The 25,357-nt window shown below is 40.2% G+C and overlaps 2 protein-coding genes across 2 annotated transcripts in view; both read right to left on the reverse strand.

Moving 5' to 3' along the window:
• Window positions 1-15,754, reverse strand: part of lrch1 (leucine-rich repeats and calponin homology (CH) domain containing 1) — a gene marked incomplete at both ends in the record, with an annotated part of 68,133 nt that extends 52,379 nt beyond the window's left edge. Inside the window, one exon of the mRNA XM_083997075.1 lies at window positions 15,514-15,754. Within this exon, the coding sequence (XP_083853201.1) occupies window positions 15,514-15,754 (241 nt within the window). The remainder of the gene's footprint in view (window positions 1-15,513) is intronic.
• A 2,250-nt stretch (window positions 15,755-18,004) lies between these two features.
• esd (esterase D/formylglutathione hydrolase) lies at window positions 18,005-24,736 on the reverse strand. Its single transcript, XM_083997078.1, has 9 exons — window positions 24,621-24,736; window positions 23,545-23,619; window positions 23,338-23,426; window positions 22,865-22,963; window positions 21,841-21,965; window positions 21,384-21,503; window positions 20,151-20,249; window positions 19,884-20,051; window positions 18,005-18,358 (listed from the first exon to the last, which is right to left on the reverse strand). The coding sequence occupies exons 2-9, from the start codon at window positions 23,610-23,612 to the stop codon at window positions 18,278-18,280; spliced, it is 849 nt and encodes a 282-aa protein (XP_083853204.1). The 5' UTR covers window positions 23,613-23,619; window positions 24,621-24,736; the 3' UTR covers window positions 18,005-18,277.
• Window positions 24,737-25,357: the final 621 nt, after the last annotated feature.

Here is a 25,357-nt window from a genome sequence, read left to right on the forward strand (position 1 = left end):
GGAGGGGGAGGGGGAGGAGGGGGAGGGGGAGGAGGGGGAGGGGTCACATGGTAAATATTGATTTCTATTAAATATCAGATGTGAAAACAGAGTTTGTCTCCAGGAAGCTGCCGACAGAGACAGTTTGTATTGAACAGGTTAAAACACATCAATAAATAAATTCTGTTCTGCCTGATTAATGAGACGTTTCCTGATTTTAATGCAAATTGAATTAATATTTTTACTGCACATGATTCAACAAGAAGAAGAAGCACAAAGAGGACATTCACCAGACTCAGATGGTTCAATGATGCTTCAAATATTTAAAAAAGTAAGAAATTAATTGTATTTATTTATTATTTGTATGCCCCTTTGGTTTGGTTTGGTTTTGCTTGCACCTTATTGAAGTGCAAGGTTAACACTATTACTATTATTATTTTGCGATTTAGTTGTTACAGTCAATTAATGAGTCATGTTTTTTGGTTGTAACTTGAATTCCTGTTAAATAAACATTTGATCATAAAAAAGTAAAGAAATTCAAAAAGATGTGAGTTAAAGTAAAGATGAAATGATGAAGAGACAGAAAAAGAAGAACAGAGTGAGAGAAGGAGGAAAAAAACACCACGTTCAGAATTAGATTTAAAAAAAAAAAAAAAAAACATGGAGGAGAAAGAGGAAGAGAGCAGAGACGGTAACAGGATTAGAGAGGGGGAGTTTCCTCAAACTGGCAACCCACCAGACAGACTGTCAACACACACCACTGCTGCACACACACACACACACACACACACACACACAAAATCATCATCAAACACAAACACAGCTACAGACCCACAGACCCCCACCACTGACCCACATCTTTCTCTTTCTCTGCTGTCAGCATATCAGCGCACTGTGTGGGCACCACCAGGGCTGCAGGGGATGGCAGCTCATAAACCCCTACCACACACACACACACATACACACACATACACACGCTGCCACACAGACACTGATAAGCACACATACAAGGTTATTAAGCAAATGATTATTGACACTAAGCTCAAGTAATTTTGGGTAATGAAGTCCTTAAAGTAGTAAATACAACAATTTAACGGTCCATTGAGCAGGAGAAACTGACCTTCAGTAGGAATTAATAAAATACACAGGAAGTCAGAGGACGAACGATATAAAATAATAATAATAATAATAATGATGATCGGGGGTGTGCCAAAAATTGATTCACATAAGAGTCGCAATTCTCATTTAATACGATTCAGAATCAATATAAAATGTCCCAAAATCAATTTTAAAAAATAAAAAAATGAAACAAATCTGCTGGCTGTCGGCCTCCATTTCCTTAGAATTTAAAAGGCAGCATGTTTAACTGCACTATTTTTTTTTAATTAAGAGGCACTTTTAATTTAGTTACTTAAGCAATATGTGATATTGCTTTCATGCAACAGTTTCAACAATTCCATCTAAGCATGGATACATGTTTAAAACTCAATAAATGTGAAAAAGACACTTTAGTCATTCTGTCTTGCAAAGCAGACTGGAGTAGATCATGAGGATCCTTTAACACCGATAGACTGAAGCAGAAATCATTAGGAATCAAATCGTTTTGAATTGAAAATCAATTTTGAATCGAATTGTAGCCCCAAAAATCAGAATCTAATCTAATCGTGAGATAGTAAAAGATTCCCACCCCTAATAATGATAATGACCTCACATATTCACAATATAAATATATAAACATCATTATATTCACCTGCAATTTACAATGATATACTGTATGTACAAATACACTCACAACTCAATATCACTCTCTCTGTCTCCCTCACTCATTTCCTGTCTGTATCTATATGATGCTACAAAATAAAGGTCAAAATACAGAAAAAAAAAAAAAATTACAATAATATAAAAAAAAGCCTTTGCTAAAAATATTAAACTAAAAAAGTCTCATTAACCTTAAAGGGAGACATGTTGACTGACCGTACAGTAATAATAATCATCATCATCATCATCATCATCATGAGCAGCTTTATGGAGCGACGTTATGAAAAATAAAAACACTCACACCTGAGCAGATTTCACTTCCTGAGACTTAATACCAGGAGCTGTTCATCTGTCAGGGAGAGGATTTATTTAGCTTTATGTGTGGGTTTGTGCGTGTTTGTGTGGGTTTGTGTGTGTGTGTGTGTGTGAGCATATGTGAACATTTATTTATGTATGCTGGCATGTGCTTCATGGTGAATTAGGATAAGCCTGAAGGAAAGCAGTATGGAAAGTGTGTGTGTGACGTTTGGATGCTAGTGTGATGCCAGGAGGATTTAAGTGGGAGATAGAGGTGTGTGTGTGTGTGTGTGTGTGTGTGTGTGTGTGTGTGTGTGTGTGTTGGGGGTATGTGGCCTACATTTGGGGGGATGAGAGACGGCTCCTGTTTATTTATTCAGAGGGACTGGGCTGGTTGTGTCGGGACAGACTCACACTGTACGTCTGATGATGTCATCATCATCATCACCGTCTCCTTTGTCCCGACACCAAAACATCACTCCTCCTGTCCAACACAAAATATCTGAGGAGAGACGACGATGACGACCGGTCTCCATCCTGAGGACGGAGACAACTCAACTTTTTGTCTGAGTCACAGAATTTTATTTAAGATGTTTAATTTCCAGCCTCCACCACTCAGACCAGTTTCATCTCTGTTTATAATAATAATAATAATTAATTTTATTTGTAATGCACTTTATATTGAGCAAAAAATCTCAAAGTGCTACATTAAAAAGATCATCATCCACAGTCATCCATCCATCCATCCATCCATCCATCCATCCATCTATCCATTAATCTATCCAACCATCCAGCTATCTATCCCTCTATCCTTCTATCCATCTATCCACCCATCCATCTATCTATCCATCCATCTATCCATTTATCCACCCATCCATCCAGCTATCTATCCCCCTATCCTTCTATCCATCCATCCATCCAGCTATCTATCCCTCTATCCTTCTATCCTTCTATCCATCCACCCATCCATCCATCCATCAATCTATCCATCCATCAATCCATCCATCCATCCATCCACCCATCCATCTATCCATCCATCTATCCATCCATCCATCCATCCATCCAACCATCCACCCACCCATCCAACCATCTGTCCATCCATCCATCATCCATCTATCTATCCATCCAACCAACCATCCATCCATCCATCCATCCATCCATCCATCCATCCATCCATCCATCCAACCATCCACCCACCCATCCATCTATCCATCCATCCATCCATCCATCCATCCATCCACCCACCCATCCATCTATCCATCCATCAATCCACCCATCCATCCATCCATCCATCCAACTATCTATCCCTCTATCCTTCTATCCATCTATCCATCCATCCACCCATCCATCCATCCATCCATCCATCTATCTATCCATCCATCTATCCATCCATCCACCCATCCATCCATCTATCCATCCATCAATCCATCCATCAATCCATCCATCCATCCATCCATTCAGATTCAGATTTTAACAATAAACATTGTTAATAATTACACACTGGACCTTTAAATTCTAATTTTAGTGACTTCATACTTGTAGAAAAAGCTGAAAGAGTTCTTGAGATGGTCAAAGGTTGTGTTCACCATGTGGACACGACCTTTGACCTTTGAGTACCAAACTCTAAATTAGGTCATCCTAAAGAGGACGTCTGTGCCTAAACTTGAAGAAGCTCCGTCCAAGAGAGGAGGGGGGGGGGGGGGGGGCAACAGGACAAAACAATAGCCTACGGTTAATATCTGCTAATGAACTCTAAACACAGAGGAGAGTGACCTTTGACCTGCTGGAGGTGTGAGGTCAGGTGATCAGGGGTCAGAGGTCGTCCAGTGGAAACATGAATCAGTGCTGAACTTCCTGTCTGAGAGCTCACACAGCCTGAGTGAGTGTGTGTGCTGCAGGTTTACATCACCACAGAGAAATGTAGAAATGTGTGTGTGTGTGTGTGTGTGTGTGTGTGTGTGTGTGTGTGTGTGTGTGTGTGTGTGTGCTGCAGCATCAGATCAAAAACACTGATAGAGAAATAAAAACGTCCTTATTTAGACTCAGACGTCGACACAGGACGTGAGACACACACACACACACACAAACACACACACATTACCCACTGTGTGATGATGTAATGAATGACATCATGTGCGCAGCGATGCCGGCGGTGTCGGGTATCAAAAGAGAGAGCAACACTTCCTGCTGCGCTCAGATCAGGTGTCACGACCTCAGCAGGTGAACAAAGTCTCACTACTGCTGCAGAAACAGGACTCAAGGTTACTCATACGTATATTATTGTCTCTGAGGCTTAAAGATGAATTACTAAACCTTTTTATATCTACACTGAAAACATTCCTGTTTATTCTGTCTTTAGCCTTTTTTTGTTATCGGACTAATTATAATCTTATTAATCCCATTGTAGTCCTACTTTTAACACTTTTTTTGGTTGATGGTCTTAATTATTTAATGTAGTCAATGGTTTTTAATTTGTACGAATAATTTATGTGTTTGTTTTCACATGAATAGTAAGGCCACAAGGTGACTTTGTTCATATTGAACTTCCAGGGTGATGTTAAAGCACTTTTCTATATTTATTTTATTATTTTTTCTGATGTCTTATGTCTTTTTATATTGGGATTGTTGAGTTTCCGTCTGCACAACAAATTTACCGTCTGGTCCTATTAAAGAAACCTTGAACCTTGAATGTTTTAACTTCATATTATCCAAATAGGTTTTGTTTAGGACTGTGTTTTTTAGCTGAGTTAGCAGCAGTGTAGCTTTAGAGAGCAGGTTCACGCAGAGTTAAATATCTCAACGCCTCCTGGATGGATTCATGTGAACTTTCACTCAGACGTTCGAGGTTCCCAGAGGATGAATCCTGCTGAGTTTGGTGAACATGTGACTGACTGCTGAACACTGCTTCACTTTAAGTTCACAGTGGAAGTGGGAAGGGGTTGATGAGGGTGAGGGTGGGGGAGCAGGGGGTTGGGGAGTGGGTGTCCTTGGTTTCCCCGACAGGAAACGATCCAAAGTGTTGCCTCCTGAAAACAATGAGGAGGGGAGCGGTCACTTCCTGTCTCTGAGCTGCAGCTCCACCTCGCTGTGTTCTCCACGTTAGCCGCCGCTAAGCTAACAGCTAACCCTAAGCTATAAACACATCACAGAGCCTCCGTCAGAAAAAAACCTGTGACCTCACGTCTCCATGGCACCCAGGTAGGACCGATGACATCATCAGGTGAAACACAACACGGCCTCGTCCCTATAGGCTACTTCCTGTTGGCTTCATGAGACGTTTAATACCAGTTCCTTAAACCCAGGGAAACACGGAGGATCAAACCTGATTAATCGCTGATCGATAGATTCAAGAGGCCGATTCTCTCATGATGTTAATTTCTTCTACAAATCAGTTAGATCTGGTTGTTTTTGCATTAACAGCAAAACCAACACATAGACAGGAGCATTTAGACTGATGCTGATGCTGCTGAACGAACCGACCAATAAACAGATAATAATCAATCGGACAATATTAATTAACTTTATAGGTTTTACCAAAGCTCTGATGTCTTCAAATGATGCACAATAATATAGATATTAAGCACTAACACCAATTATATTCCAATCTATTCACATTTAACCTCATAAATTAATTAATATGATTAAAAATCACTGAGCATTGTTTTTTTTTGTAACAATTTACAGTTTATCAGCCAATATCAACAAGTCTGACTAAGACATGTACAAACTGCTCAACAATTACATGGATGTGTGCAATATAACAAAGAGTTACGAAATCCTGCTTCAACTGTAGAACCATTAAAACGTCTCTAAACGATGCACCGCTCTACAGCAGCGTTAAACTCCCATCAGCCACTGCTCTGACATCACAGCTCTCCTCTCAGAGGAACCATTAACCAGCTCATTAACCTGCTCTCTAACTGCTTCATTAAACCCTCCATTCGTTATGCATGAGACCCCCCACCACACACACACGCACACACACACACACACACACACACACACACACACACACACACACGCACACGTCGGCCCTCAGAGACGCCATGACCACCAACAGAGAGAGTTACGGTCAAGAGGTGGAGGTTGAAGTCACAGTCAATGATACCATGATTATTTCATCATCAACTTCAGACTCTGTCACTGGAAATCAATCTACAGTCCAGTGTGTGTGTGTGAGGTAGGGATGTCATGATTATACATTTTCTTGGTACGATTATTGTCAGAGAAATAATCACGATATTACGATTATCAGGGTTATTATGCATTAATTAATTTCACAACACTATGAATGTGTAAAATCAAATATAGTCAAAATATAATGACATTACTCATTGTTTACACAAAATATTTCAAGTATCTATTACTGTAATATAGGACCAATTATTAATCCCTCAGGAGAAGTGTTTGAAATATTCAGGTCATAAATTGTCATTACGTATCGTTTTTCGTTTTGTTTTGTTTTTTAAATACAAATGACACTAACATTTAAATTCCTACCAATTCAATGTTACATTAGTTAAATGGACCAGTATCTGAGCATTTATCTTTATTTTGGCGCCACATCTGCCGATGCGGTTCCGACATCATCTTTTTTAGGAAGTGACGGTATTTAGGAATCCTTACGATTATTTAATTGTGGCGTTTAATTCCACGATTAAAACATGTTTTTGTGAAAACAAGCCATCGTGACATCCCTAGTGTGAGAGTGTGTGTGTGTGTGTGTGTTTGAGGGTGTGTCGCTGTCCCAGCTGTCATGATGTTCAGGTGTGGCGGGAACACGGAGCGGATAGACCCTCCTCTAACCCAACACCAGGCTGCATTCCTAGAAATCCATCACTTCCTGTGTGTGTGTGTGTGTGTGTGTGTGTGTGTGTGTGTGTGTGTGTGTGTGTGTGTGTGTGTGTGTGTGTGTGTGTGTGTGTGTGTGTGTGTGTGTGTGTGTGTGTGTGTGTGTGTGTAGTAAATGAAAGGGAAGGGAAGCAGTGAGGTGGAGGAAGTCAGGGTGGTAAACTGCTTTATGTTTCCATCGACACACATGAGAAACTCTCAGCTCACATCCAAACATTCCTCCTCCTCCTCCTCCTCCTCCTCCTCCTCCTCCTCCTCCTCCTCCTCCTCTTCACTGATATGACTCGTCTTCTGCCAGTCGACTAATCAATTATTCATTTTTGTTTTAATCACAGGTTCCACACACACACACACAGAGGAGTTGATGCTTATTCAAACATGTGAAACTCTGCAGTGATGATGACAAATGTACGGTGGCTCAGAGGGCTCAGCTCACTGCACATGAATTAATAAAACACCCCAGCAAATTCACAAAACAAATGCATTAGCTTAAGAAAAACTCACAACACAACAGGAGTGTTTTCGGGTGCACTAACATAACATTAGCACAACGTTTCACAATCACAGTACAGGTCATATTAGCCATAATATCTGAATCATGTGATGGTGATGTCATAACAAACCAAACCAAACAGCCTGGTCCGTCACTTAAATGTGTTCCCCAGAAACATTCCCTGTTGTGTTGTTGAACTGAAGTCGTTTTCTGAATTTGTAGCATGTTTGTATTTTTGCATGTTTTCTTAAAGGGATAGTTCAACATTTTGGCAAATTGACCCATTGCCATAATCCCTATAGTCACAGCAGTAGGTTTGTTACCTTTAATGGTCGGTGCAAGCTATTTTTAGAACGGCGGAGCAGAGCCGTGAGCTGCTCAGAGCTACGCTACGGAGGCTAATGGGATTTCTTGGTTTCCCTCATCAAACTCATCAAATACACAATCCAACAACTCCACAACGCTCTGGTGGACAAGTTGTGACCTGCACATTCACCACGCTATGAGATAATAACAGAACGTTACCAGACAGAGTTGTTTTAGAGGGAAATTCATGCAAAACCGCTGATGCGCGTTGCCTTGAGGGACAGTTTTTCAGGAAGCAGTCTCTGTATTTGCCTCTAAAACAACTCCGGCTTTAGTTCTTGATCAATGAAAACATTCTTAGCAAATGTTTTCGCTTTCGTCCATCCAAGAATTTCACCGTGCGCCCGGAGGCTCATGGGAAATGTAGTGTGAGAACACTTCCGCTTTCCGAAAATCCTCGTAGTCCCTTTAATTAACATTGTCTGAACCTAATCAATCAGATAGTTTTGAATGAGAATCAGCAGATAATGATCTTCAAACAATCAATCGTGGCCGCATCCCTAATGAAAACATGGAACTGGAAAAGCTAAAAGAGGAGATAACGAGTGATGGAGATAAACTGGAGCGAATGTGAACGAGTGAGAGGACGGAGAGAAAAAAGATAAAAATGTAACAGCTGATCTATTTTTATCAGAGTGAAGCTGGAGCTAGATCATCATCAAACTGCTGCACGCACACACACACACACACACACACACACACAGGGTCGTAATGTGGAGCACAAACATGTAATCTTATGTAATCTCTCTCTGCGTGGTTCACACACACACACACAGACACACACACGGCTCAGCTTTATACTGTGTGTGACTCATATTGACAGAAACAACATTCCCTGTGTCTGTGTGTGTCTATGTGTGTGTGTGTGTGTGTGTGTGTGTGTGTGTGTGTGTGTGTGTGTGTGTGTGTGTGTGTGTGTCCACTGAAAAACTGCCAGTCGCTGCAGAATTGCGTTGTGTCTGGAGCTGGGAACATGGTGGGAAGCAGGCTGCTACTGTGCTGATGGTTACACACACAGACACACAAAGCCACAGTGTTAACACCCGCTGGCCTGGAGTTTGTCATTTTCTGCAGATTAGAGCAGAATAGAAAACACTAACAGTAAACCTCAGGTGGTCGGGTTTTTTTTTTTGTTTTAACAGAAGAAGGAGAAGAGGAAGTAAAACAGAGAGTTCACTGCTCAGAACAAAACTAATTAAATAAACAAAGTCTCACTTTCACACACACCTACCACACAGGTGACATGAGGATTATCTGAGCTTCTAACAATCGATCAGATGATTCAATAATGAGAAAAACATCCAGCTGCAACAACGAGGAGAACGGTCAAATATCATCTGACTGTTATCACTGTAAGGGTTGTGCCAAAAAATCGATTCACATAAGAATCGCAATTCTCATTTAATACGAATCGATATGAAATGTCCCAAAATCGATTAAAAAAAATAAAAAAAATAAAAAAAATCTGCTGCTGTCGTCCTCCATTTCCTTAGAATTTAAAAGGCAGCATGTTTAACTGCACTATTTCTTTTAATAAAGAGGCACTTTTAATTTTGTTACTTAAGCAATATGTGATATTGCTTTAATGCAACAGTTTCAACAATTCCATCTAAGCATGGATAAATGTTTAAAACTCAATAAATGTGAAAAAGACACTTTAGTCATTCTGTCTTGTAAAGCAGACTGGAGTAGATCATGAGGATCCTTTGCACACCGACAGACTGAAGCAGAAATCATGAGGAATCAAATCGTTTTGAATCGAAAATCGATTTTTAATCGAATCGTAGCCATAAAAATAAGAGTCTAATCTAATCGTGAGATAATACAAGATTCCCACCCCTAGTTATCACGCTAAAAAAGAGATACAAATCTCAAACATCACAAACCTAACCAACCAATCAACAACTTAAAAAAAAAAACACTTTTATGTTTAAAAACGACATCTAATAAAATGTTAATCACATTATGAGAGGTTTAAAACACGTCTGAGGGAAAGAAACTCTTTCTTTTAGATTCATCCTGAGACAAAACAAGAAGTGACTAAGTCAAACTGGACATTTAATGACCCAAACTGATCAAAACTAGAAGAAATCCATCAGATTAATTGATAAGAACATAATGATCCCTCCAGGCTGGAGCTGCAGACTGAGCAGCTGTTTGTGTTGGACGCTCGGAGCTTCCCTCTTTCCCCTCAGAACGAAACCTCATGTTTATCTTTACAACCTCAGCAGGTTGGCAATTACAGGTCCACACACACACACACACACACACACACACAAACACACAAACACACACACACTGCTGATACCATCATATGAGCCAGTGAGAGCAGACTGACCGGTTGGTTTGGTCTGGAAATCACCTTCCTTCACATTTAGCATCACAGTCTTTAAAAAATCCCCCTCAGCTCCCACGACTCAGCACCACACACACACACACACACACACACACACACACACACACACACACCTCAGCAGCAGCAGCAGCAACAACAGTAGGTCTATCCTGGCAGACTGGATCATGTAGCTGTTGGACTAACAACGATGAATCCGTCTTCAGGCGTCTGGTTTGATCAGAGACACGTTCTGTTTACAAAGATTTAAAAACTGGGAAAAGAAAAACAGAAGCAGCTGGAAACTGAAGAGTGTTAGTTTTAGTTTAGTTTAGTTTGTTTAAACTAAGAGCAGAAAGGTCAAAGGTCAGAAATAGAGGGAAAACGAGAGGCAGAGACCTTTCTACTGCAGATTTTATACCTAATGGCCACGTGTACCTTATACAATCCCACTTTAGAAAAGCTGAAGTAGGAAACACCAATGAGAAACACCGGGGCATCACGCTGCAATGAGACACAGGCAGTAGCTACACTGTTGTCAATGAGGGACGATTACGTAATCAGTGTATTTTCACTGCCTCAGAGAAGTCCCGTCTCAAAATTAGGGATGGGCAATGATTTTCGAATAGTCGATAGTTCAGTTTAAAAAAATCGAATAGTTTGAGATAATTGTCTTGTCTGAAAAAAATGTAAATGTTCCCTTTTTACTGTTGCAGAAGTTCTGTGTGAAACTCTGTCAAATGAAAACAAGTGAAACTGAGGTGCAACTCAAACTCTGCAAGCAAGGTGCGGACTGTGATGAGAAGCTATACCGGAAAATATTGACGTAGTTTTAGTAGTCGATTAATAATCAATTAGTACCCCGCGATTATCGAATAGGACTTTTGCTTGAAATGCCCATCCCTACTCAAAATAATAATACACCAGTTCAACAGTAGCCTACCATCTGAAGTAAAAATGTACAGCTGGTTGGAAAAAAGTTATTTTATCTGGAACTAACCAACTCACTCGGTACTCCTCCACACAGACAGACTCCGCGACGCACTTTCTACTGCAGATACTATACTTAACAGCTATTAATACCACATACAACCCCACTTCACGTGTCTTTTATATTTGGTATGTATAGTCACTTATAAAAATGACAAGACCCCAGGAAGAATAGCTGCTGCTTTGCAAATCAATAAACTAAACTAAACTAAAAAAGATTAAAAAAAACACTTCAAAAAAGCTGAACTATCCCTTTAAGTGTTGCCAGTTTATTTTATATTGGAAGAACAGATTTGCACCAACATGATGACGTCATTTGATTTATCAGAAACTATTTCAAAACCTACGTCTCCGTGGTTACTGCAAAAAAATCATCATCATAATACAACAGAAACATCAACTCCATTGTTGAGACAAAACCTAAAAAAACCTCATACGTTCGTTTGGATGATGTAATAAGGAAGAGGGCCAATCATACGCAGGGACCGGATCAGCTGTGATCCAAAACTTTATCGACCAATCAGAGCAACACGAACGACACTCCAGGCCGTTTCCCCTACTGTTGGTGTGAAGCTCAGTATCAGTCGTCTCATCTGTCTCTGGGTTGGAAGGTACATGAGCTCATCTCCCGACATGTCAGGACGTGTGTGTGTGTGTGTGTGTGTGTGTGTGTGTGTGTGTGTGTGTGTGTGTGTGTGTGTGTGTGTGTGTGTGTGTGTGTGTGTGTGTGTCTCTACCTGAGCCTTCTCTCCCACCTCCTCAGGCCGTGATTGGTCAGCTGTACCGAGGTGTCGACCCCTCTGAGCTCTCACCTCTGTGTGTCTGTGTCACTTTTCTTTTTTTTTACCCTGAACGATGGAGCTCTACTACTTTCTACTTATTTCAAGTAAAAATATGCTTGAAAGAAGTAAAAAGTGTCTAAAAACAAGCTGCTTTTTAATGTGATGAGTCTTATTTTAAGTAGAATGAGATTAGTTTTGACTAGAAATGACATTTTGACTAGAAATAAGACAAATATTCTTGGTCAGATTTTGAGTTTTTGCAGTGTGCAGCTGCAAGTTGAGGCTTGTGTGGCTGCTGATATGAAACCAGTATACAGTGTGTGTGTGTGTGTGTGTGTGTGTGTGTGTGTGTGTGTGTGTGTGTGTGTGTGTGTGTGTGTGTGTGTGTCCTCCACATGTTCATCTATCACAGTGACTCACTCTCTTCTTTTCATTTCTTTTCATGGAGGCTGATCTCAGCTCTGTTTACTACCGTCGTCACTTCACCACCACTGTTTAACCAGCTCGTCTCCTCCCTCCCTCCTCATTCATTCATTCATTCATAAAACCGACGACGGCCCTTAAATGCATCGTCTCAACAGCGGGGCTCTAATTAGTGAAGCCTTTTAATGCAGTGAGATTAAAGATGCAGAGAGCTGCTGGAAATAACACCGACACAAATCTGATCACAGCACAGGAAGGAAGAAAGAAAAAGCTTCACGAGCTGAAACCGGTAAATATTTATACTGTATTTATAACATCAGGCTGATCCAGTTTTATGTTTATGATGTATTGTCTCTCTCTGTGAGATAAACCAGGAAGTGAAGCTCTCTCTCCGCTCTGACAGGTCAGACTCATGGTGTTTGTCATTATCTGGACGTTTATAGACAAACAACTACAGGACAGTGATGAATGATAATGAAATGAATCTCTGTGCTGAGGTCAGTGAAGGCATCATCATAGAAGCTGTTCAACTGAAAACACTGCTGTATGCGTGTGTGTGTGTGTGTGACCTTCACACACTCATCTCTTTGTAGTGTCCATAAACATTTAGAAGAAGGTGAAGCCGACATGTAAACAGCAACAACAACAGCAACAACCACCACCACAGTGTCTCTGTAGCTCTGGACATGACTCACATGACTCACTGTTTACACTCTCAGTCCCGACTCGTTCGTCTCCAGGGTAAATAATAATTATATATTCATAATAATTACTCATTGGATGTGTAGGAAGGAGAGAATTAATATTTATATCAGGTCACAACGGGACAAACTCATGAAGAGAAAGGAAAGATGGAGGGTCGTTCATATCATTTACGTTCTTTCTTCTTGTATCGTTTCTCTGTGCAACATTAACTATTAGGTTTTAGAGTTTTTAATATATTTTATATTTTATGTAGTTTTTCTTTTTCTTCTTGTCAGATGTCTCTAGGCCTGTCACAATTATTATTACATAATCACCGGATTGCAATTATTTTGGGATCATGGTTAAAGTTGTTTCCCTTCATCTGTATAAAAACAGCTGGATGAAACTAACACAAAAACCATATCTCCATCACTGTTTTCTCATTGTTTTGTACCTTTTGAGGTTTGACTGGTCCTCTTTTAATGACATCATCATGTTGCGCCCAACTTCTTCTCCTTCTTCTAAGGTGCCATAAACTGTTTATCTCGAGGAGCTTCATTTCTAAGATTCACCGACCACTTTCTATCGACATTAGCATCATGGATAACGGCTCTCATTCTCCTTCTGCAACAGTGTCATAAAACAATTAGCAAAAGCCAACTGAACTGTTAATTGCAATTATTTCTATGGCAATGGGCTCTTTGCACAGCAGCTCCACTACTTCCTATAAACTTAAGGCAACTCCTTTATTTCCTGTCTTACATTATTGGACAAACTGGAAGTAGTGGAGCTGTGCATAGAGCCCATTAGTCATGTCATGACTGTGACAGCTCTAGATGCCTCTTCTTAAATCGACAGCACTGGGCCTAAATTATTTCTGTTGTTTTTTGTTTGTACATGAATCTAATGAGGGTGTACATGGATCATGAAGTAAGAGCTACAATAAAAACACTAGTAACTGTCTGAAAAGTCTGTAAAGATACAGCTGCATAACAGCGATGAGGATGAACTGAGCCTTTAAGCAGTGATAGTACTACAGTACTACTGCTACTACTGATGATGATGTGATGTGTGATGAGCCTGTAGTCAAACAACTCGTCACTGATTACCGGCTCATTAAAGCCAATTATCTGACCCTTTCATCAGTGTTTACAGGTCGTCATGGAGCCGACAACTGCTGCTCACGAGGAGGAAGCACACTCAGAGAAAGACTGTGGACACACACAACACTAGTCACACTGACTCACACACACACACACACACACACACACACACACACACACTGATCTGACCTCAGCCAGCGGAGATGATGATGATGATGAATCAGAACCACTGACCCACGCTGAGCTCTGTCCTGTCGTCTCAACAGGAAGCACATCAAACCCCGCCAAAGTAAAAGCCCTGAGAAGAACTGTTCCACCAACCAACAACAACTTCTCCTCACGTCCATCATCATCCAACTGTTTACACACACACACACACACAAACTGAGCTCTGGTGCGTTTCACCTCGGAAAACACGACATTATCAATAAATCTGTTGATCAGTTATCAAAACATGAATGATTAACAGTAAAAAATACTCTATATACTCATAGAAAAAAAGAATATTGATACATTAGAGGCAGGAAGTAGCTGCTGATTGATACTTTGCAGCTCTACTGGAGGTAAAAACATCATTAACCACATGTGTTGGCCAACAGCAGTTCCTTCATATTCTCTAAAGCGCCTCTATTTAGCTACTGTAAAAAAGAAAGCAGAAGTGTTGTTATAGTGTATCAGATTTCTGCAGTAGAAGACATTAAATGAAGCCGCAGGTGAGGAGTCGTCACCTCTGAGTCACTGCATGAAGCTGCGATGATGACAATGAATGAGGATGAGGATGATGAATCCGGAAAAAATCCAGTCACATGAGTCTTTCTGCAACTTTCAGACATTTAAAATTCACACTGATGCACATCCCTCCATCATATCTGACACAACACATCAACAACAAGAACCTCTGCTGCACCTTCATGGACAGCAGATGTGTTTTGGTGCCACATCAGGACTCCCAGTGAGCTCCTCCGGCCTCCATGTCCGTGTTTACATCTCTAAATGGATTAAATAGGAAGTGGTGGGGAATTCCAGTGCAGGCAGGCAGGCCCACTGCACTGCACTGACTGTCTTGAACAACACCGAGCAGCACTTGAACGCAGCACACAAAACACATGAGGAGGAAGACTTCATCCATTCATCCACCCATCCATCCATACATACATTCATTCATCCATCTATAGCCTATCCATCCATCCTGCAGAGTTTATTTACAAAACCAGCTTTAAATCACAGACTCTGACTTGTTAACAGCTAATACAGGAGTTCAATGGACACACACACACACACACACACAGACACAGACACACACACACGCTGTGGATTTCCAGTTGCAAACGGAAATACCAGCATTATCTAAATAAAGTACAACGGTCACTGAGGATCCACTGTATCCGCCGTGTGTGTGTGTGTCTGTCTATGTGTGTGTGTCTACGTGTGTGTGTGTGCAGCATTGGTCCTTACCCGCCTCCACGGTGTCCGTCAGGTCGTGGTTGGCCGCCGTGCGGGGAAACTCCTTCAGCTTGCGGGAGCTGATGTTGAGGACGCCGCTGGCCGCAGCCTCCTCCAGCGCGCGCTCCAAGCCGCGGTTCGGCGGCAGGTTGGAGGACTGGACCGACTGGGAGGAAGAAGAGGAGGAAGAGGAAGAAGAGCCGAGCTGAGGAAGAGGAGGACGAGCCGACTCCGGTCCCAGCAACGTCGCCATAGTGTTCCTTCCTCCTCTCTCCGTCTCCGTGTGTGTGTGTGTGTGTCGGTTGTTGTATCCGTGAGTGCTGCTGCTGCTGCTGCTGCTGGCTAGACACCAAGGCGAACTGCTGCTGCTGCTGCTGCGCCGCCGCCGCGTCTGTCTGTCTGCGCGGCGCGTCAAGCGGCGAGAGAACAGAGCGGCGCGACATCCGGTCTACGACCTTCAAAATAAAACAAGCGCAGTATGAAAGTTTTTTGTTTTTTTTAATCTTTCCCTGTGGTTAAAGGTAATAACAACAATTGAAATCAATAAACTTTACTTTAAGCTAATCACCAAATCAGCAAATGAAAAGGCTATTAAAACTTTAATGTAATACTTTATATTCTCCTTAGCCTATATGACTTTTTTCTAGACATTTTACATTTTAGCCTACTCATTTTTTTATTTCTGAAATAATACAATACAACTTTTGATGAAGATGATTTTTTCTCAAAATATTACAACTTCATTTTTCAATGTTTTTTTTTTATATAAAAATGTTGCAACATTTTCTGGAAATAGGTTAATATGACCTTTTCTCCTTTGAAAGATGACTTTATTTTTGACATTAAATTTTAATCCTGATAAAATAAATTTAAGATCCAATCCAATCATGATCAATTGCAGAAACGAGCCTCCATAGAACTTTGTTGTATAATGAACATCACCCCTGGCAATACTGTTCCTATGTACTATTTGTATTATGTCAACTCCTTTTAAATACAGCTGTTAAGAAAAAAAAACAATTAAAATCAATAAAGTCACATCGTATTATAGTCATTTATATGGATGTAATAGTAAGCACTGTAATATGAGAAAATGTATTGCGATATTGATTATGAACAAATTAACCGCACTATGCATCATACACAATTATAATTGTTTTATCCCAATTGTCAAAGTAATTAAAATGATCCAGTAAATGTAGGCTAGTCCAGTAGGGACTAGGCTACAGTATCTTCCTCTGATGTCTGGTACAGTGCAAGTGTGGTTAGTAAAAAATAGTAGCTATGTCTGTATTTTTTTGTATTTTCTTTTCTTTTTGTAGTTTATGTAAGTATTTCATTATTTATTTGCACCACCATGTCAAATATCTTGTAGGTGTAATGACCACTTTGCAATAATTCTCATCTCATTATGAAAAATCATCACAAAAATATGTCCCCTAAAATACATAATCATCATATGTATTTTAAACAGTATGAGTTTTTGATTGGAGTCAATTTGATTTGGTTAACCATAAAAAAAAATTATAAAAATAGTGTGATTCACATTACCTTTTTTATTTTGAAGACACCCCTGGGACGTTTCCGGTCTTTGTCCATTGCTTTTGACTTAACGCAGTTCCCTCACTGCGACTGCGCGCCGAGCTGTGCAGATGTGAAACAGCAGCAGAGGAAACCAGGTGAACAGAGACACCTGCTGGCCGGAACCAGTCAGTGACACCTGGTCCACAGTCACAGAGTGGTTTAATGATTATTGAACTGTGATTATAGAAACTGTATTATATTAAGGTTGTGGCAATGCTGGCAATGGGGCAATTGGAGGGGTTCCCCTTGTCACTCTGAGGCTCTCAGGTCAAATTCTGTAAGTGGTTGAGCTTTGGTTGTCACATCGTATGAAATGGGAGAAATTTATCTACAATCTGTGGAAACATGATGATTGTGAAGTGAAATCTGTGAGTGTAACAACAACTAACAACAAATAACAAATAACTTTAAAAAAAAAACGTAATAAAATAAGTTTGCTGATTCTGTACTGTTATTTTTGGATTTGTGCGTTGTTCTTTATTTTTGTTTTGACAGGAAATTTAAGCTCACTGATACGATTCATTTCAAATTCTTGTTCTTCGCTCTTTTTGTATTTGTTGTGACAAGTATAATTTCGTAGGGTAAGGTGTATATAAGCTTTAGCGTCTACCTACACCCTTTCGGTTACATAGACTAGCTCCACAGTTCTCCACCAACCTGCTAAATATAATTTAAATGTGTTAATAGCCTTTCCTTTTTCCTTTTGTGTCATTGTCAGGACAAACTTCACATGTTCAGATCCATTAACTTAAACTTCTTGTTAGAGCCTTGTAGTGTTTTAACATCTCAGTTGAACCTGTTTAGTCCTGATCCAATGAAAAATGGCTTTAAGCTGCAATGTGATGGAGTAGACAAAGTGTTAGTGTTGAGGTTTTCACAGTGCAGGTGGAAGAACTTCAATAAGGACAGAAACCAGATATGAATAATGGAGGATTTTTATTGTGACACATACAAACGTGACTCAAGCCGTCCCTCGTCAGGTCACAGAAGTATCTCCTCAGGTATCTGAACTCTTTAAGTGCTGTTTGATTGAGGCACAGAGGTTTTTGAAATGTCAGTGACCAGACTTACTTTGTTAGAAACATGATTTCAAACTCAACAAAATAAAAGCCAGGAGAGGTTGCTGTTAACGTAGGAAGACGAGCAGAGCGGAGCGAAGTGGACCGATGTGTCTGGTGACGGAGGTCTCGGCTCAGGCGTTGAGATACTTGGCGTGGTGCTTGATGTGGTCGTTCAGGAAGGAGTAGATGAAGAAGTAGCTGTGGTCGTAGCCCTGCAGGAGGAAACACACAGCATCAGCAAAAAAAAACTCTTCAAGAGGCTAAAAACACGTCTACTCTTTCTCCCTCATTCATGAGTATGCAAATGTGTCAATGTGTCAAATGTCTCCCGCATTTAAAGAATATCAACGGGATTGGTTGCTTGGGATTCATACGTATTAAACCTGACTGGGTGCTGAAAAACTGAATCCAACTTTTTCAGACTCTGGCTTTGAAACTGCATTTTCAAATCTAAAATGCTCAGTTTTGGCTGCATTAGCAACTTTGCTGCTGAAATGCCTTGTAGCAGAACCAAAACACTACATTTACATGTTAATAATTTCAAAAAGTACATTTTTGGTTTAGGGGGACTTTAAGTTTTTCTTTTCTTTCTTTTCTTTTAAATGTATTCTGCTTGGCTCGTCTCTTCATCGCAGTACTCCTGTTCTACCCAGGCAAACGCCACGCCGCATAATTCTGCAGCCAATGAGCGTATGGTGCGTCATAGCACAGTTTTCATGGAAAATGTAGTGTAGACACGGAGACCGACCAGGAACAGAGCTACAGGGAGAACAGTTCTGAACGATAGGCTCTACAGTTACCTATTGATACCCACCAAAGTGAATTTTAACCCACATCTGGCAGGTTGGCCGGTGATAATTTAGAGCCCTGCAAAGGGATCTGGCTGTGTCCAGTTTGAACAGGAGGAATTAGACGGGAGGGAGAAATTGTGAACGCGTCTCTGTAATCTCACAGTACAGTAGGCGTATATGACCACAAGTTGGCAACATTTAGTTTAAAAAAAAAAAAACTGTCCTTTAAAGGGATAGTTCAATTTATTACCGTTTATTGTCAGTGCAAGTTATTTACAACTCTGTGTGGTAACGTTCTGTTATTATCTCATAGCGTGGTGAATGTGCAGGTCACAACTTGTGCACGAGAGCGTTTTGGAGTTGTTGGATTGTGTATTTGATGAGTTTGATGAGGGAAACCAAGAAATCCCATGAGCCTCCGTAGCGTAGCTCTGAGCAGCTTACGGCTCTGCTCCGCCGTTCTAAAAATAGCTTGCACCGACAATTAAAGGTAACGAACCTACTGCTATGACTATAGGGATTATGACAATGGGCCAATTTGCCAAAATGTTGAACTATCCCTTTAAATCAAGAAAATAAAAGCATGGCCTGATTTACAACATACATGAACTGTATGGCTATATAACATAACTGTGGATATAACTCTCTATGTCTAGGTGGAGAGTGACTCTACACACTGGCCCTTAGAGGGATTAGATTAAATTAAACTGAATTGACTTTTAAAAGGTCACAGTTTGACTTCAAAATGATAATAAGGAAACGTTATGCAAACACCATCCAGACAGTCTGGAGCAACAATCAGGAGACATTTAATCTTCATGTTTCTAAGATTATTTAAACCGTTTTGTTTCGTTCATCATTAAAATTTCTCTTCACAGGTTTTTTTTAGCTTTCATCTTTAAGCTGAAACCATAAAGTGCCTGTCTGACTGTCCGGAGGAACTGACCGGCTGCAGTCTGAAGACGACGGGGATCTTCTTCTCGGAGCAGACGGCGATCAGGTTGTCGGGCAGCAGCTGACTGGCCGACAGGAACTGGTCGTCACGGCCCTGGTCGATCAGGATGTCGAGCTGGGGGCCGGAGTAGGAGCCGGCCAGCACGGTGGCGTCGTACGCCTGGACAGACGAGGGGGGGGAGAAAGGTTTGATGACGGGTCATGTGACAGGGGAGGGAGGAGTTACCGCGGTTACCAACATGTTGTCATAGTTACGTACCTCCCATGTGGACCTGTCAGAGCCCAGGTATCCTGAGAAGGCTTTCTGCCCCCAGGGGCACTGGACGGGGTTACAGATGGGGGCAAACGCCGACACGGCCTGGAGGAGACACAAGACCAGGCTCATCATCTTCATCAACATCTTCATCATCATCATCATGACATCATCACATATGTAGCCTCCAGACCTGGGCAGTCTAGCTGACCATATTTATAATGAATGATTGTTGTGTGTGTGCCGGGAATATTTATCTGTCTATTTTTATATTGTGTATTTGTTTTTATTGTTGTGTGCTGCTGGGACAAACAAATTTCCCTCCTTCGGGATTAATAAAGTTAATTCAATTCAATTCAATCACCAGTGATTCAGGTTGACACAGTGCCGATTCAGTCACAACAGAATGTATGTGTTCTTGTTAGTGAATACACAGAAACACAGACGACCTTGAACTCAACGTCCTGCTGAAAAAACATGATGTCAGGGTTAGGGTTAACCCTTTAAATACAAATAATTTGAAATTTTGACAAATAAAGTTGAAAACAAAAACAAAAAAAGAGGAGAAACATGAATTCATTGTGTGTTTATCATAATCAGATTTAATATACCTTGACTTTTTGAATGTTTTTAAATATTCTGAATCAATACTTATAAATACTTTATTTAATCAAGGTGAAAATAATTGAACCTAAACTTGAGAGACGAGGTGAATTTTGCTTAAAAGTTGTGTAACTAAAAGAAATAGTTGCATTTATAGACGGAGGTTCTGTTCTGTAGGATTTGTTTTGTCCATGAATCGATGTCATGAGTCACATTCACCTGCAACAAACCAAGTGTTCATGATGGTGACAGATCTGTGGTGCAGGTGTTAAATAAACAAACAAACCACAGTTGGTGAATCTGCTCTGTTTTCTTCTACAGATTCACACCTCACACACACAACCAGTCGTACATTCAGATTTATTAGATTAGATTAGAGGCCTTTATTGTCACTGCATTAAAATATAATAAAATTGCAACTGCCCATCACAGTGGTGGAATACATACTTATAATCACACACATCATAAAAGCAGGAAGCCAGAAAAGAGGAATTTATGACGCCGTTACTTTTTATTTTTATTATTATTTGATTCTATATGGAGCCTTTTGTTGTTGTTATTGTAGTAATTTAACTGTGTAAAGAAAAATGTTATCGTTATTTTTACTGTAGCAGCTTGAGTGCTGTGCAGCAGTACCTTGTATTTCCCAGGGTTCTTCAGGGCACAGATGAGGGCGCCGTGGCCGCCCATGGAGTGACCACTGACGGACATCCTGTCTGGGTCGGTGGGGAAGTTAGCGTTGATCAGCTTAGGGAGCTGAGAGGAGAGGAGAAACACAGTTAAGAACATTATAATAATAATAAATAATAATACATTTTATTTGAAGCGTTTTTACGAATACTCAAAGACACTTTACATTTAAAAAAAATCATAAAATAGAGCAAGTCAGAGTGTAATTCAATCAAAAACAGGAATAAAGCAGTGTAAAACACAAAAAACTGTATAAAACACACATTATATATTAAAAGCTCATTTAAAAAGGTGTGTTTTGAGCATGGTCTTGAATGTTGGTTCGGTGCTTGGTCTGTGCAGGTGGTTATTAGAAATCATTATTATTAATATCATTGTTATTATTATTAAGCAGCTGACGCACCTCCTCTGTGACGTAGGAGTACATGCGGTAGTTGGTCTTCCAGGGATCCTGGGTGGAGTCGACGTAGAAACCGGCTCCGGTGCCGAAATCCCAGCTCTCGTTCTCGCCCTCGATGTCACAGCCGCCTGAGGGAAGGAGGGGAGGGGGGAGACTCATTATCAGCCAATCAGATCACAGCTTTTTATCTTCCTGTCAGTAGTCACTCAGTAGGGTTGCAAAATTCCGGAATTTTCAAAGTTGGAAACTTTCCATGGGAATAAACGGGAATGAATCTGAAATTTACAAAATTGAAGGTTGGCCCTTAACAGGGAACTTAAATATAGTCGGGGAAAATATATTGTAGCATAATCTTGGCTAAAACAACCAGATTTAAGTATACTTGTACACTTGAATATCTATGCTATTCCTCAATCACATGCACACAGCACACTGCTTACTGCAGGGCTATTGAGGGTTATTTTCTTTCCCAACATTCATCTTTTTGTTGTTCAGTAAAATAATTGATTGTTCATACAAGAATTAAAACTTGATAAACTTCTACTCTCAAATAAATCTGTTGAAATGATATGTTTTTTTAATTGTATTGCATGAATGTCTGCTTATGACAAAACAAAATATTTACATTTGTGTTTGGATATGATACAGTTTGTTTAAATTACCCCCAATTTCCAATTCATTCCCATAAATTCCCAATAATTCCCATAAATCCCCATAATTTCCATTGGAACTTTCCAATTTAGAATATTTCCAAAATTCCCCAGCTAAACTTCCTACCCTTTGCAACCCTAGTAGTCAGACAATAAAACATGAAGAATGACATGGCCTTGAGAAAACTGAGTCAAGAGCAGCTTTGGGAGAGAGAGAGTGTGTGCTGAAGGTGTTGGAGGAGGAAGGTTCAAAGAAACGAGCTTGTGTGGCTGCTGATATGAAAGCACAGAGTGTGTGTGTGTGTGTGTGTGTGTGTGTGTGTGTGTGTGTGTGTGTGTGTGTGTGTGTGTGTGTGTGTGTGTGTGTGTTTTCATACGAGGGCTGGTGTCCGGAGCGACGATGATGATGCCGTGCTCCGCAGCAGCGAGCTGGCTGCCGGCTTTGGTGATGAAGTTCTGCTCGGTGCAGGTCAGACCTGCAGAGACGGAGTGAAGACGACGGAAAGAGGAAACGGTGAATCCAGGAAAATACTTCAAATAAATCATCTTCAAGTTTTCTCATCAGACTCCACATACATGTAATTTGACTCAATCGTCAGACGCTTTTTATCGAAAAATGATTTACAAATGAAGAAAAAAACTAAAGCTCCATCTGTGTCTGTTTGTTAAATGTGTTTTCATGAGAATAATGCTGGTTTTCATTATGAAAAGTCTGTTTTTTCAGTTCAAACTGATCTGAAACAGCTCAGAGAAGTGAACTGTGCTCAGATACCAGATGTTATACATCTATAAGACAGGAGCGACTATGTTCTGTGTGTTTCCTCTTCTTCTCCAGGACTAAACGTCTCACCTGAGAGCCAGTACATGACGGGACATTTCCCAGTCTCGGCCTTTGGAGGCAGGTAGACGGCAAACTTCATCTTACACTTCAGCTCAGAGCTGCAGGAGGAAACACACACACACACAAACACACACACATAGTCATTGTTACTTGGAGCTGGAGGCCACAGGTGTGTGTGTGTGTAATCTTTGACTTTTGAGCTTTCAACACACTCACCTTTCGTGCTCGAAAACCTTCTGGAAGCCGCCGGCGCACTTGTTGGAGGACACTTGTGTGAGAGCCATGTCTGATCTGTAGAGACACACACACCACCACAAACTCTTCACAGAAAGTAGTGACTATATGTTTGTTTTTTATTTCTCGTCCTATGGGAGAACTAATAAAACTAGTGCAAAGTAACTCACACAGGTGGATATATGAATTAGTATTGTTTTAAAGCTTGTATGTAGAAATATAAGATATGATATGATATGATAGAAACTAGTTTTTATTTTTATTTTATATCTCTATTCATTGCCAAATTCTAATGTTGTTCACTTTATTTGTCTTTTATATTTTCCCCTCACATCTGTTATCTCAGGAACAAGTTACCCACGTGCACCGAGGACTGTGGAAATAAAGCAAAGTTTTTTACATGTGGAGTTTTTAAAGACTTGGGGAACATTTTCCAAACTTTTTTCCAAGACAAGAGTGGATTTAACAGCAGACACACTGTGCAAATGTTATAAATGCACATGACAGTGACAGTTAACCAGCAGCAGGACACAGACAAACAGCTGGACAGAGTTACAGCTGCAGGTAAAAATAGTAAAGTGAGTTAACGTGGTGAACCTGAAGCTTCTGCAGCGCTGCAGTTCATTCAGGTCAATACTAGCAAACAGGGAAATTAACTCCATTGCACATGAAAATTGTCTGTTGTTCACCGGTAGAAAATCTGCGCATGACTGTACAGTAACTCAAAAATATCTCCAACACTTTGAAGGACACATAAACAAATATTACTCCAACTAACAGTCTCTGAGAATCGCCATCTTGAAGCCGAATGACATAAATCAGTTGTCACAACCGAAACAGTAAAGATATATTAACCTGAACAACTTAATATTTTGTTTATTAGCACATGAAACCAAACAGGCTGATATAAGACTGTAGGTCGGTTACCAGCGGCGTGCACGTATGGATTAGCAACGTAAGATAGCTCGTGTTTAGCTGCTGTTAACGAGTGTTTGTTTCAAGTTAAGTCGCTTTATGACTAAATAAATATCATAAAAACATAATTCCCAGTCTCGTACCTCTGTGAATCACCGTGTTCTGCTGAAAAATGTGTTTGAATCAGTTGGTTTGCTAACTTCCCCGCCGCTGCAGCTGCACACTGGGTCCACAGTCCACCGCCGGCGTCAGGGGTGAGCGTGCTGACGTCACGGGAGCCTCCCCCTTCCAAGGTTTACGTACGAGACGTAACGTACGCAGTAAGACGCTAGATGGCGCTGCTGTTATATTATATTACATTACATTACATCATATTATATTATATTATATTATTGGATAATACATATATTTAGATAAGATATATATTTATATTTATTTATTAGATAAGATTAAATCTGATTATATTTGAAAATCCAGAAACAAAAGTATGAGTCATACACTATACACAATTGTGTGTTGTTTTTGTTTTGTTTTGTTTTGTTTGCTTGCTTTTTTGAAATACAGACAGTGTGTAGTTCAAGTACATAAAGCTAAACAACAGAGACAACAGATCTTGATTTAACTAGAAGTGTGAACACCATGTATTACACTGTTGTAGTTACTCCAGATGGAATTTACTGTGCAATATTGAATGATTTATTCATATATTCTACATTTCTTCAAAATAGGCTAGACTTTTTATTATTATTAAATGCAATTTTAGTGGCATATTCATTTTCAATTTTGAATGCATTCCCCTGCCTCTGCTCTTTAAACTGCTTTGTATGCTATGTGAATAAACGAGGATTATAGGCCACTTAATATGCATTTAGTTTAGTCC

Source organism: Trachurus trachurus (assembly GCF_905171665.1).
Source record: "Trachurus trachurus genome assembly, chromosome: 21".
NCBI lineage: Eukaryota > Metazoa > Chordata > Actinopteri > Carangiformes > Carangidae > Trachurus > Trachurus trachurus.

Bases quoted from the DNA above. Each gene is read 5' to 3' on its own strand.
- esd (XM_083997078.1), bottom strand. From the start codon at position 23,612: ATGGCTCTCACACAAGTGTCCTCCAACAAGTGCGCCGGCGGCTTCCAG. The intron at 23,427-23,544 runs GTGAGTGTGTTG...TTCCTCCTGCAG, and splicing joins AAGGTTTTCGAGCACGAAAG to CTCTGAGCTGAAGTGTAAGA. The intron at 21,504-21,840 runs GTGCGTCAGCTG...CTCTCCTCTCAG, and splicing joins ACTCCTACGTCACAGAGGAG to CTCCCTAAGCTGATCAACGC.